The 15,254-nt window shown below is 36.4% G+C and overlaps 1 protein-coding gene across 2 annotated transcripts; it reads left to right on the plus strand.

The window, feature by feature from the left end:
• The first annotated feature begins 1,214 nt into the window (after positions 1-1,214).
• Positions 1,215-10,504, plus strand: LOC127839207 (testis-expressed protein 30-like). Of its 2 annotated transcripts, none has more exons than XM_052367478.1 (4): positions 1,215-1,342; positions 4,718-4,964; positions 7,114-7,162; positions 9,857-10,504. In XM_052367478.1, the coding sequence occupies exons 1-4, from the start codon at positions 1,320-1,322 to the stop codon at positions 10,360-10,362; spliced, it is 825 nt and encodes a 274-aa protein (XP_052223438.1). In that variant the 5' UTR covers positions 1,215-1,319; the 3' UTR covers positions 10,363-10,504. The 2 variants fall into 2 exon arrangements, with proteins under 2 accessions (XP_052223438.1, XP_052223439.1); XM_052367479.1 differs by having other exon boundaries at positions 1,281-1,342; positions 4,568-4,964.
• The last annotated feature ends 4,750 nt before the right edge of the window (positions 10,505-15,254 follow it).

Consider the following 15,254-nt stretch of genomic DNA (forward strand, 5'->3'; position numbering starts at 1 on the left):
GAGGCTAGACAGGGACTGAGGAATGGTTAAAAGTATGTCGGCACCATGCTGGCTCAAGAAGGTTTCGCCGATATACATACCAATGTCGGGCCAACATCGAGCCGTGTTGCACTCCCGATCTCGGGCCGATATACATACCAATGTCGGGCCAACATCGAGCCGTGTTGCACTCCCGATCTCGGGCCGATGTAATTACCGATGTCGGGCCGATATACATACCGATGTCGGGCCAACATTGCGCCGTGTTGCACTCCCGTTGTCGGGCCGATGTAATTACCGATGTCGGGCCGATATTGAAATAAATATCGGGCCGACATCGGACCGATTTAAAATGTTTGCTGGGATAACGGAGATTGCTTATATTAGGAATAAAAAACATGCATCGGTTCGTGAGCACGCCGAAAAACGAAACAGACAGTTCAGTTCAGACCGGGAGTTCAGAACATTAAAAACGGCAGTATATCTTATAATTATATTACTTATATTTATTTGTATTTGCCCAACCAACAACAGCAAGCTATCTTAAGATGTATTTAATAACTATGTTTACTTATAAATAAATACACAATTTAAACTATAAACATTTATTTGTAACGGAATCGCATTACTACGGTGGCATAAAGGGGACATAGGCAATATTTCATTTAACAGTCTCTATGACGTGCGCACGTCATAGCTATGACTTGCGCACGTCATACAGTTGCATAAAGGGGGCATAGGCAATATTTTGTTTGACAGTGTCTATGACGTGCGCACGTCATAGACATGACGTGCGCACGTCATAGTTATGACGTGCGCACGTCAAAGCTATGACGTGCGCACGCGATAGCTATGACGTGCGCACGTCATAGAAATAGTTAAATAATATAACATAGGACATATTTTATTTAACTATTTCTATGACGTGCGCACGTCATAGTAATGACGTGCGCACGTCATAACTACGGCGTGCGCACGTCATAACTATGACGTGCGCACGTCAAAGCTATGACGTGGGCACGTCATAACTATGACGTGCGCACGTCATATCTATCGCGTGCGCACGTCATAGCTACGACGTGCGCACGTCATAGCTACGACGTGCGCACGTCATAGCTACGACGTGCGCACGTCATAGCCTTGACGTGCGCACGAAAATAGTTAAATAAAATATTTCCTATGTCCCCTTTATGCCGCCGTACATTACGGTTGTCATAATCGAGCATCGAGCATTAAGCTCGAATAAGTAACTCTCGTGTTTTTTTAGGGAAACCAAAATTTGCCTCCCTTGTTAACAATTTTTCCATTGAATTTTTCCGCGTTCAACAAAGCGAAATGAAATGTCGCCAATTGTGGATAAAAGGTAAAGAAATATGTGCCAAATTAAAAATAAGTAGTGTTATCTAGCAAATTATGTTTTATACTCGAATATTCGTCGAATGGGGAAGTACATCATTTGTTAAACTACTTCTTCGATGTTGAGCAATCCATATATGGTTACACTCTACTAATATATAGACGCGGTCATTGCGTTTCTTTTCCGAGTTGTTGATATTTGAATCAAAATGGCTTTCAAAGGAAGGAGAGTTTTTAATTCGAATTTTCGTCTAACTGGAATTTCTATTTTGCGCATGTGCTTTATATGACAAAAATATTTAAAAAATCATAACCTTTTCGCTGTATATTTAAAAACTTAAGGGCTTAATTGACTTTAATGGGCTTTATCCTAAATGAACACAATTTTAACACCAGTAATACATTTAATGAATATAAATGTAAAATTTAACATATTTACAACAAATTAAAAGTTTGAGAATCAAACTGTTCGTTAACAATTAAAGGGATCTTTTCATGGTTTGAAAAATTGACAAAATTGAAAAAAGTTGTTTCAGATTCACAAATTTTCGGTTTAGTTATGATATTTGTGAGGAAACAGTATTACTGAACATTTGCCATGGTCTTATATAGCCATTATATGCATCTTTTGGCGATTTAAAAACCTAAAAATTATAAAGCGTTGCAACGCGAAACAATTGAATAATTTGGAGAGTTCTGTTGTTGTCGTTTAAATTTGTGAAACTACGAAGATTGCTTATATAACATATAAAATACACATCTAATGTATGCTTGGCAGGATAGCTCAGTTTGCTAATGCGTTTTTACTTCAGGATTCCGGGGATCACTGGTTCGAGCCCTGCTGCGGTCTACTTTTTTTTTCCTTTATATCCCCATGTTTTCGGACAAAAAGTGGGGATATTGTATTGATGTGCGTCTGTCTGTCCGTCCGTCCGTCCTGGCCACCTGCTCCTATTAGCACTAGAACCTTGAAACTTACATTAATGATAGCTATGAGCATATGTGTGACGGTGACAGTGACGGAATATTTATCTGACCCCTGGGTGACCAAAAGTTATGGGGGTTGGGGCGGGGCCGGGTCAGAGATTTTCACTCATTTTTGTATGTTATTTTACATTAACTTCTTCATTTCTGCACTGATTTACTTCAAATTGATACTGAGCCTCTCTTTTGACAATAAGGTCAATCTTAACTATGCATGGCCCCATTACCAACCCTTGGGAGCCCCGGCCACATAGGCCACGCCCACCCAAAATTGCCTTTTACCATAATTTCTTCATTTCTACACTGATTTGCTTCAAATTGATACTGAACCTCTCTAATAACAATATGGTCAATCTCAGCTATGCATGGCCCCATTACCAACCCAAGGGCATCCCGCCCACATAGGCCATGCCCACCCAAAATTGCCATTTACTATTATTTCTTCATCTCTACACCGATTCACTTCAAATTGATACTGAACCTCTCTTATGAAAATACGGTAAATCTCAGCTATACATGGCCCCATGACCAACCCTGGGGAGCCCCGCCCACATAGGCCACGCCCACAAAGGCCACGCCCACCCAAAATTGCCTTTTACTATAATTTCGTCATTTCTACACCGATTATCTTCAAATTCATACTGAACCTCTCTTATGACAATACAGTTAATCTCAACTATGCATGGCCCCATTACCAACCCTGGGGCGCCCCGCCCATTTAGGTCACGCCCACCCAAAATTGCCTTTTACTATAATTTCTTCATTTCTACACCAATTCACTTCAAATTGATACTGAACCTCTTTTATGACAATACGGTCAATCTCAAATAAGCATGGCACCATTGCCAACCCTGGGGCGCCCCACCCACATAGGCCACGCCCACCCAAAATTGCCTTATACTATAATTTCTTCATTTCTACATTGATTTACTTCAAATTGATACTGAACATCTCTTATGACAATACGGTCAATCTCAACTATGTAAGGCCCTTTACCAACCCTGGGGCGCCCCGCCCATAATAGGCCACACCCACCCAAAATTGTCTTTTACTATAATTTCTTCATTTCTACACCGTTTCACTTCTAATTGATACTGAACTTTTCTTATGAAAATACGGTCAATCTCAACTATATATGGCCCCATTACCAACCCTGGGGCGCCCCGCCCATAATAGGCCACACCCACATATGCCATGCCCACCCAAAATTGCCTTTAACTATAATTTCTTCATTTGTACACTGATTCACTTCAAATTGAAACTGAACCTCTCTTATGACAATACAGTTAATCTCAACTATGCATGGCCCCATTACCAACCCTGGGGCGCCCAGCCCACATAGGCCACGCCCACCCAAAATTGCCTTTTACTATAATATCTTCATTTCTACACAGATTCACTTCAAATTGATAATGAACCTCTTTTATGACAATACAGTCAATCTAAACTATGCATGGCGCCATTACCAACCCTGGGGCGCCCCGCCCACATAGGCCACGCCCACCCAAAATTGCCTTTTACTATAATTTCTTCATTTCTACACCGATTTACTTCAAATTGATACTGAACATCTCTTATGACAATGCAGTCAATCTCTAATATGTATGGCCCCTTTACCAACCCTGGGGCGCCCCGCCCATAATAGGCCACACTCACCCAAAATTGTCTTTTACTATAATTTCTTCATTTCTACACCGATTCACTTCTAATTGATACTGAACTTTTCTTATGACAATACGGTCAATCTCAACTATGCATTGACCCATTACGAACCATGGGGTGCCCCTGGGTCAAACATGCGGCGTGGGGATACGTGTCGGCCTCTGCCGCGCCATTTCTAGTTTAAATTTTATTTTTGATTTTTTACTGGAGCTTTTAAAATTTATTGTTTACATTTATCAATATAAAGCATTTCATGACAAACTTCAAAACATGCCAAAATCTGTGAAAAGGCCCCTTTAATGTATTCAAAGAAGGCACTAGTATCAACCCTTATTTTTAAAATAAATAATTTAAGTCTTTTCATGTATCATTTTGATAGGAAAACACTGAACTTTTATTAATATGTTGACATTATTCATCAAGCACATCACCTGAATACAAATAAACACCAACATACTGTTTCAAAACTTATATTTACACAATTATTAACATAAATTTGCACATCATGTGTAACCAATTTTGTTAAATTTTTAACAAAATGTATTTTGAAACTCTATGAAAGATATCAATTTTATTTTTTGAACAGATACACAACATAAATGTGATACAATTGACAATTGTGAAGACCTAGGTTTTAAAAGAAAATTGTCATACAATCCAAATTAAGTGTGTGGCTAAATCTATAGGAATGGATAACATTTTAGTAAAGAAGGATATTAAGTTAACTTCAATTCAGTTTGATCCAGATACAGTTTGATGGAAAACTCATCGACACTTGTGTAGAAAGAAAAACAGGGACTAAGCTCCACTCCGAGAGTTCACCCAATGGAATCGTCCTTACCCACGGAGCTGGTGGGGACATGAACCTGCCCCAGTTATCTGCCCTTGCCCAGCTTCTGGCAATGGATGGTTGGGTTGTAGTGCGATTCACGTGCAAAGGCCTTAACCTTGCTTACCGAATCAAGGTTTATATGGCGGTGCTGGTAGGTGGATTGAGAATCTTGTTTTCTGTTGACTAACATTTTTTGTGTGTAGCATTTGAGTACATTCAATTGCATGTAATTTGTATTAGGGGTGTTTCAGAAATATGTTGATGTTTGTTATAAAACTGTTTGGTCTCTTCAAAAATATCAATGGCTGTCCCATGACAGGGCGCTTAACTTCTCTTCTGCTCAATTGTATAATTCACATTTTCTGTCAGTCACTTATAATAACCACTAACACTTATTTGAAGTTGCATATCTGTAGTTGGTATATACCCCCGGTAGTAAATATAAACTTAAAGCTAGCCTCAACACCAACATATTGCTTTATCAGCCTGTAACTTACTTACCTACACCAACATTTCAGGACTGTATGTCTCCTTCCTAACTGAGGTTAGGTGAGTGCAATTTTTATGTCCCCCACCACTACAGTGGGGGACATATTGTTTTTGCACTGTCTGTTGGTCTGTTGGTTTGTTTGCGCCAACTTCAACATTTTGTTATAACGTTTGCTATATTGAAGATAGCAACTTCATATTTGGCATGCATGTGTATCTCATGGAGCTGCACATTTTGAGTGGTAAAAGGTCAAGGTCATCCTTCAAGGTCAAAGGTAAAAAAAACTAAATCAAAGCGGTGCAGAAGGGGACATAGTGTTTCTGACAAACACATTTCTTGTTAAAAATAAATTTAAGCAACAGTGGCATTATCTCAACAGGCCCCAAATGCAAGCCCTTGCTAAGTCTGCATGTCAGCTACAAATATTAGTTGCACCAAAAAGTTATCCTTTATATCCTGATTACAAAACGGACAACAATTGGAATATTTCTGGAAAACTGCAGCTCAGAGTTATGGACCTTGATCTATAACCTATAATGATGATCCCAAAGACATTGGCGAAGTTTCAATTGAATATCTGTAGCAGTTAGACTAAAATGTGTTATTTGATTGTCAACTTTAAACCACATGTATTTTTACATGCAAACTTAAACCCAAATTTCATCGTGCAAACAAACCTTAAACAAATTTTTATTAGTAAAAAAGGGAGAATAATCATGTTAACAATCTGGTCACAGTTATAGGTCTTGGAATATTAATGTTCATAAAGACTCTGAACAGATATGCACCATTTTATTTTAATATTTGTTGTAAATGTAGGATTGATTGCACACACAGGCTAAACAGACTTTTGTTAAAGGTTAAAAAGGGACATAATTCTGCTAAATTGAATGGAACAGTTACGGAACTTGGTCAATGACCTCACACATTGACTCCCAACAAAGTTAATGAAGTATCATTTGACTGAGTATAAACAGTGATGTAAACAGTCATATGTAGTTGTTTCACCTTTACCTGTTTATCAAAGTACTTTAAGGGCTATAATAATGCTAAATTGCAAGTTATAATTACGGAACTAGGTGACTGACCTCACGGAAATACTTTATAAAGCCATTGAATGTTTATTTCAATTTCCATATGCTTGAAATGATTGGTCAGCGTTGATTACACCAGTCTTTTAATTATAGGCATACTTTAAGGAAACTTATACGAAAAAGTTTTATGCTGCACACTGAAATGAATTGTTGGAAAGCACTGATTTTTTTGGCTTTTATTTGTTACAGCCTGTGCCATTTGAATTGGGGAAAAATAGCGTGATAAACCAAGAAACTGAGAAAAATAGCGTGATAAACCAAGAAACTGGGAAAAATAGCGTGATAAACCATGAAATTGGGAAAAATTAAGCATTATAAATATTATTATAAGTAACACAATTAATATTGTTTTTAAGTGCAATGTTCAGAGGGTTTTCTAGCCATTTTGGGAAAAGGAGTCTTGTCAAATCAGGATTTTTTTAATCAATAAAAGTGACAAATTTGGGCACTATTTATGACAAAAAGGACTAAATTAGAGTTAAAAACTTTGTAGGATGTTTAAAAAATAAAGTTGAGATCTAGAGTTAAGAAATCACAATAAAGTCATAAGAGACTTCTTTAAAAAAAAATTGTGTGGAAATTGGCTTTTTTGGGGGAAATTTTGGTCAGATTTTTTGGAAAAAACGTGGAATTTTGCGATTGGGAGGTAGCCGAAAATCGGTGGTAATTTGGGGCAAAAAAATATCACTGGAATGAAATTATTTTTCTGTTTTCAGGAGTATGTAGTGTCACAGATTGTCGACGTTAAGTCATGGGTAATTGGAGGTAAGCAAAATATTATTATTAGGAGTGAGTTATCTCTATAAATGAAATTAAAGGAAAAGTAAAGAATGTGTATTTGTCACCGCCAAACATGCATTTAACTAATAATTATTGTAACAAGAGCACCGCATAACGGGTGCCACGCTCGGCTACGGGTGCAGTTTTGAATAAATGAAAGCTTGTCAGATTTTTTAAAAGGTCACAGTGACCTTTAACCTAGTGACCCCACAATGGGTGTGGCGTGTAGAACTCGTCAAAGTGCATCTGCATATGAAGTTTTAAAGTTGTAGGTGGAAGCACTTTGATTTTAGAGCCATTGTTCAAAACCTTAACAAAATGTTAAGGTTTTAGCACGACGCGGACGGCGGGCGGTTGACGACACGACAAGCTGTCTATGACAATACCTCGGGTATTCTCCGAAAACGCTGAACTAAAAATGATAAGGGGTATCGTTTAACTTTTAAACCCGTTTTAAATGCACATAAATGAAGTGTCTTTCTGGATCAGCCTCATCGTCCGCTTATATATTTTCGGCGTAGCTTAATAAGTTTTGACAGATTTCTTGCGATAATTAACTGCCAAAAGAATAGCGCACATTTTAGAACATGAAATACAACGCCATTAAGCAACGCCAAATCACTCAGGCTTCTCACTCGTGATTTAATCCCTTCGCATCAAAACTTCCAGCCGTTGGTTATTTCACAACAAACTGTGACTTACACGTATTATTTCTGTAAACAATAACAATGATACGAGTCTTTAGATAACTAACAATTTAAAATTAAATAATTTTATCAACATGTCTTCTTTAACTGAACATATTGATGATTTATTGATTGACAATTTTATGGCTTGTATTTTGTTATCAGAATGCTCAATGCGTACAAAGAAAAATAACTAATTTGTATTAGACTACAAAATAGGACACTATTTATACATCACAATTTGAATGCTGCAAAATTATGTAGTGGGAAACTGGCAACTATTACATGCGCATTACATCTGCCTGTTACAATACAGGCCCGTATCCAGGCCCTATGCCCCGGGGCCCGCCCCCACGCTGGCTTGTCTAATGAGGAATTTTTTTAATAATGGGCCTAGTACACATTTTTATCACACAGTACACTTTTCCTCAATACAAAACAGCAGATGTGTTTTATTGTCCCTGATAGACAAGGTGCTTAGCGCTCATTTACTAGAAAGTAGAGATAAGCCCCTAGTGAATATTGTCTATTCGCCTTGTACACACATCCACCCCAATCAGACTCTTGCGATCCTGAATGCTTCACCTATCGATGGTTGTAACACTGTTTGATTGTCCAATGGAAGAGAAGCGGCTAAAGGAAACAACTTGTACGGGATGTCGTTGGTGTAAACATCGCTGACGCTTATTTTTTGTGAAAAAAACAACAAACAAATAATATTGGAAGCAATTAGAGAGGTGATTGGGATAATTGTCATTAATTTGAACCGGTAAGTTTCTTTGTCTAAGTCCAAGGTCCGTAACATCGCCGAAAATCAATGGACCGGAACGAAACTCATGCTTCATCAGTAAGTCGTGTGGATAGACTCACACACCAATTATCCGGTCAATATCTTAAAGCATCGTGAAAAAACAGACAGTCGGACGGACAGATCTACTGCTATATGCCATCCTACCGGGGGCATAACAATCAGCTCAATACCTTAACGAGTTTCACAAAAACAACCGGAAACGGTTATTGTAGATAAATTGTTTAAGTTCAATACCCATAACTTCGCCAAAAATCAATGGGCTGAACGAATTTCACACTTCATCTGAAGTGCATGTAGGTAGCCTAACATACCAAAATCAGCTCAATATCTGAAAGCGTTGCGTAAAAAAGCTCCTGAAAACGGTTATTATACACTAAAGTCCAGTCTAATGTCTGAGTTGTAGACGATTGTGATGGTTCATCTGTGTTGGTGATGGTGAAAGTAAAAATGTGCAATAGACATTTTAGGAATTTTCTTTGAAACTTGAGAAGGAGGTTTGAATTAAAAGAGAAAATGCTATTATGGTTATATGTCAGTCATACTTAATGATACATTTCATAAAACATGTAAATGTTTTTGATTATCAAAGTTTTTTTCCTTCTTCAGCAAAGATCATATATTAATGAAATCTGAAGCTTTTAGCATTGGTGTGAATTTTTACACCCATGTTTAAAGCTTTAGACTTCAGAAAGGTGCTGATTTACCTGTTATATTCCATACATTTAATTTACAAAATAAGTTTTTTCAGGCATGAAAAATCACCTTGAAAAATAATTAAAAAAGAAGAGGGAGGGAAGACCCCTTTTACTTCTTCCCCGGTTGGGCCACAGTCAGAAATCATTAAATGAAATGCAAAATTAATCATGAAAATATTACAGTTTGTTTTTACTCAAAGCGTTGTACAACTTATTAAGCTTTATATATATATATAAATTATGTACATACATACTAACATATATTGTAGATGTTATTACCGGTAATCAACAATAGTAAAAACATTTCTTTAATAAAATGTGTTGTAATACGTTGAAACGCGTTTATTTAATTGTTTTACCTAGCATACATAACTACATGCACTCTCGATACGAATTATGCGTATAACTATACTATAAGTTTATTTACTGTTCACCAATCGTACGTCTTTTAACATAAGAGTGCGTGCACTATCAAATGTCGTTTCAGGCAGATCCATGGGTGCGCGCGCAGCCGTGGGTGTTGCGAACGACATTGCTGGAATCCCATTGGACGCCAAAGTAGCGGGAGTGGTCTGCATCTCCTACCCACTCCACCCCAAAGGTGATACCGCCAGCCTGCGAGATGGGCCTCTGAAGGAGTGCGTTAAATCGCTGTGCTTTATCAGCGGAACCCGCGACGAAATGTGTGAGAAATGTTTACTTGAGAAGGTGTTGCAAAATGTGAAGACTTTCAATGTTAATTGGATCGATGATGCCAATCATGGCTTATCATTGCGAAAAAAGGCGAAAGGAGATCAGCAAACACAAATTGAACAAATCATGAAAGAGACGATTGTAAATTGGGCTTTGCAGTTAAGTCAAGACCGTACGAAAGCCGTAGACGTAAGAGACGTTGATGACAAAGTAATTGATGAACTTGGAGAAACAAAACGCAAGAGGGATACGTCAAAAACTGTCAAGAAAGTAAACAGAAAGACAAAGAAGCAGAAATAAATGGATAAGCAAACATTACTAAAAATTACACATTGACGTCTAGTTATTTCTTCTTTAACGTATATGCTTGTATGAACATTTAGAAAAACAAACGATACAGAACTACAACAAAAATGGTTGAAAAAAAGTCTTTACTACAGAAGCCATTGTTGTATTTGCCCTCTCGCCCAAGTATACACATGAATAATCATGTGTAATATCTCTTTAAAATATCTCCATTTATCTTGTTTTTGCCAGTAATTTATTAGGAATTGTAAACATGCACCATTAATTTAGGTTAATTAAAAGTTAACATATTTGAGATCAATACCAACTGTATGTATTGAATCATGTTATGGAAGATAACATACACTACAATTGTAATCGAAGTATGCAAAAAGTAGTTCTCCTTGCAATTGCGAAACTATTGAATGACTGCCAAACTTGATAATATTCAGGTAATCGAGTTTTTCAACTAACTGTCTTTCGTTTTTCTTAAGATTTGTAAAGGCGTCTACGAAGTTTCTCACAACGAAAGCAATTGATTAAAAAGGAATAATACTAATGTATATTTAAAGGGTGCTTATATTTTTGAAAAATGTAAGTGTAAAATAGGAAGTTTGTTGATTACGATAACGGTGTTTTATGCATTTCTACTCATTGGAGAATGTGATGCCCTGATCAATGGTTTGGATAGCAGATAAAATGTTAAAAGAACTAGAATTACATTATAAGTGTTAGCAATGCGAAATGGAAATGGCGACAAACGTGTCGTCAGCGATAACACAAGCAACATCAATAAAAAGTTTCAAATATGACAATTCAGGAAATGCTAAATATGATCATTATATTGAGCCATCGATTGGTAAAACTGCTAGTGACCTAAAATCACATAGTTAACAATGCAAATAAATTAATGGACGATTTGGAGCGGTCATTTATTTAGTCGTGACGTTATTCCGTCTGGTAAAACTGTGTGGTGTCTTTTAACGACGAAAGTTGTATGAATTACTGAAGCAATTTGATAAAGCAATACAAATCCATGCGTTGAAAACAATTAGTTTAAACCTATTTATTTTAGCTCGATTGCATCGAAAGCCTAAGGCTTATATAAACGCTCTCGAGTCCGTTTCCTGGGCCTAGAACCAGTACTTGGTGTCTTTGGGGAAGATCTCAAGAACGCTCCCACGGTGGGGATCGAACCCGTGACCTCCCGGTCGCTAGGCGGACACCATATCCATTACACCACGGCGACTTAAAAAATGAAAATTGAAAACAATTAGTGAATTAAACGGAATGAAAGCAAATAAACTTACAAAATCAAAGACTGAAAGATGAAAATTACCAAATGCCACCTCCTTAAAGCGGACCTGGAACCCCTTCATGTGCACGTAATGCTTGATTCGCACTACAACATGTACATCGAATATTTCAACCAAAGTACGAGCGAAAGACGCAGATTCATTTTTCACCAGGATAATCAGCAGACAGACAGACAGACATATTTTTTTTTATTCAAGACTTATACAAAGTACATCGTCTATATAATTATACAATCGCACATATATATTGTCACGTGATGAAATAAATAAGCAGAAAAATAAATAAGCAGAAAAAAAAGTTAGGTACAAAAAATCTACACTGAAAGCAAAACTCGTGGTTTTTTAAATCAGCCATCGAAAGGTCAGCTGCGAGGAACGACCGCAGGTTACGAAAGTGTTGCCAAATGCGATGTTTTCTTAATTAAAAAAAGTATATGAGTGACAAGAAGCTTCTGAGCTTTTGGTGGCGTCAGCACTGGGGCACGCTTGGGGCACATGATTTTTTGTGTAAAGGTTGGTGCATCGGTGTTCACGTTTTTGTACATGCAGTAGTACATTATATCTGGGTCATTTGTGAATTGTATGTGGTTCTATGTTGCCAGTTATGCACGTTAAATGGTATTTGCGTTGTTGTTTCTGGGCTTGGTGTGAGGTTTGGCATGCCTTTAAACTGGTTTAAACCCAAAATGCTTGGTATTAATCGTTCTTAGGTGGCAACACCAGCATTTATCAGTCGTCTATGATTTATATCGTATGTTTTCTGTCGTAATGTAGTACAGGCAATCGGTGTTTGGCCTAAAGTAAAAGACTTGCGGACGGGAATTTCACTCCTGCTGATTTTTCGTGAGTTTCATTATTCTTATGTATATGAATCATGAAAAGACATTGCCTACAGTTTGCATAATATATATTTGTATCACCATTTAATATAAATGATATACATGCTAATATTGGTGGCACTGTACACCGCATCTTATAGCGTTTTTCATTACTATTAAGGTGGTCATACGTAGTAAACATGGCACATGGGGTTTCTTTTCCCAACAAATTTTACTCTTCTAGTTCGTATAGTGATTGAAACTGTAACTCTGATAATCGCCCCTATGAACTCATAAATACATATTATAATTTCCTTTCAACAGTTAGAACCATATCAATGGTTAAGTTTCCCGTACAGCTATGAGCTTGACAGAAAGCTCTCCTCTGATTTTGATATGGGATATTGACAGCGTAGTAGTAATCTTATTTTGTGCTTGCCAAACACAAATATAGTCAGGCATGATTTTTTTATTTAATGAAAGTTGGTTTTATTTTATGGGCAAATTCACTTGTTAATTATTATTATATTATTTTAACGTGTTACAATGGTGGTCCGACAAAATAACGTCGCCAAAATAAACAAAACAGCAAACGACGGGTCAGTCTTATTTAGTAAACAAGTTCTGTTCTAGAAAAAAAACTCGGATGCATAAATCCTATTAAGCATCGGAATGGACGTACTTGGTGTACCTGAAAACGACTGACTCAAATTAAAGATAGTATAATATTAACATAAGTAAACACATTAATTTGAAAATGAATAAAAACGTTATCAAATTTATTTGTTAACACTCACTCGTTAATTTGCACTTTTTGATATGCGAGGAAAATATCATATTAAAAAGACACAAATAACGTCGTATTTTTCTACAATATAGATTAAATTACCATTTATAAGCATATATATGAATGCGAGAATGCAATAGGGTACACATATCATGTTAGAATACTCCCAAAAATGAACAACTGCTGTAACAAATTGACGTTTACAGAGTCTTAGGACCATCCATGCTTTGTTTTTTTAATAGGTGGCCATTATAGGGCTTATTTAATACTTAATGTAAGGCATTTTAAGTACCAATATTTTTCGTTGCGTAACGGTGGAAATAAACAGCTAACGCTAATGCATATTAACGTACCGTGTTACTTGTTTACAACAGCACATATAAACAAAGATATGACAGTAAAAGTTTAAACACGTGTTTTGTATTTATATACTGTTATGTTCACCTTTGAATTATGATACACCTGTGCTACTAGCATTATGCATCTTTGATTAAATGGGCTGAATGAATTTTTTGTCTCACAAATTATATCAAGCAATGTGGATTAAAATCGGTTTGAGAGCTAACTTAATGTAACGATTAGCCAAGAAATAATTGCAAGCCAAACGATCGTCTTGAACGACCTCGATCAAATGTGCCTGTGTAGACAATAACGGAAAAACATGACTGCCATGACGTATGAGTCGTGTTTGAATCTGGATTAAGGGTGTTCAAAGGTTAGCTAACCAGCTAAAATCTTAAAAAACTAATATTACTAAACGAGAAGCAACATTTATGATACAGTTTTGGTGAACCTTTGTCGCAATGTTTTGCTTTACAATAACAAGGCAACGTTTGAGTTGGTTCAAATTGTGTCACCAGGTCAAGATTTCGACTCTTCACGTATCTTAAACTCAGATGTGCGCTTTAAGGCCACACACCGTGATTTGTTGTACATTTTTAAATCTATCAATCAAAAGCCGCAAGGATTCACAATCATAGCTATTCTGTATCCAATATGGCCGTACTTATCCAAAGAGGCGGACTTAAAGAATAATTCTGAATTCATCTCGCGAATTGTAATGATTGGCTCGCATGCGAACGTCTGATAATCGCAGAAATATGTGCATACTACTAATGGTAATGGATTAAGTGACGCAATCATGTTGAGTGATATAATGAAACATGAAGAGAAATCGACATCACGAGGTTTTTCTGTTTGTAGTGAGAGCCTTTTAGTGTGTGCAATTCAACATGTATACTGGAACAAACGCGGTAGGATGTGTTTTTTGTCAATGTTAAGTATGCGTATCATCTTTCTGTCTTTTTTTAAATACATTTTTATGATATCAAGTAACTATTACTCAAATGATGATTATGGGATTCCTTTGTATTTAACAAAGACAATATATCTGCAATTTTATTTATTTACAATTTCATGTTGCTTTAAGACACTTGTGAATATCCGCCCTGTTTAAATAGTTTATACATTATATGATTTATACGACCTGATTAACTACATGTACATGAAATCAGTTCATTACTTGATAATTAAGTTCATTGCAATAGACCAAGTTCTTAGTTTGATTAGTTTTGTTATTTTTACTTTTGAATGGTCATATTTTATTGTAAATTTTTAAACGATTTATATATAAAATATCTTGTTTGCAAAACATATGAAATATTCTTCTCTAATTGCCTTCAATATTGAAATGCAGTTGAAGCATAAAAATTTACGTTGAATTCAATGACTTTTATTATAAATTTCACATAACCAGAAATTATCGTTATTTATTCAGAATGCAGCGAACCGATCTTTGTGTCTGTTACATATTTTGTATAGCAAACCAGTTGTTCCTAACTGACTCGTATCTCATTTTTTTGCAATACATGATATATATGTTGGTCAGCGATAATCAATGATAAAAAACTAATTATTTACTGGTGCCGATGTTAAAATCTGAAACACGCAATTTTCATTAGAAACATATCCTTAATCTAAGGCAAA

This window comes from Dreissena polymorpha, chromosome 7 (genome assembly GCF_020536995.1).
Source record: "Dreissena polymorpha isolate Duluth1 chromosome 7, UMN_Dpol_1.0, whole genome shotgun sequence".
NCBI lineage: Eukaryota > Metazoa > Mollusca > Bivalvia > Myida > Dreissenidae > Dreissena > Dreissena polymorpha.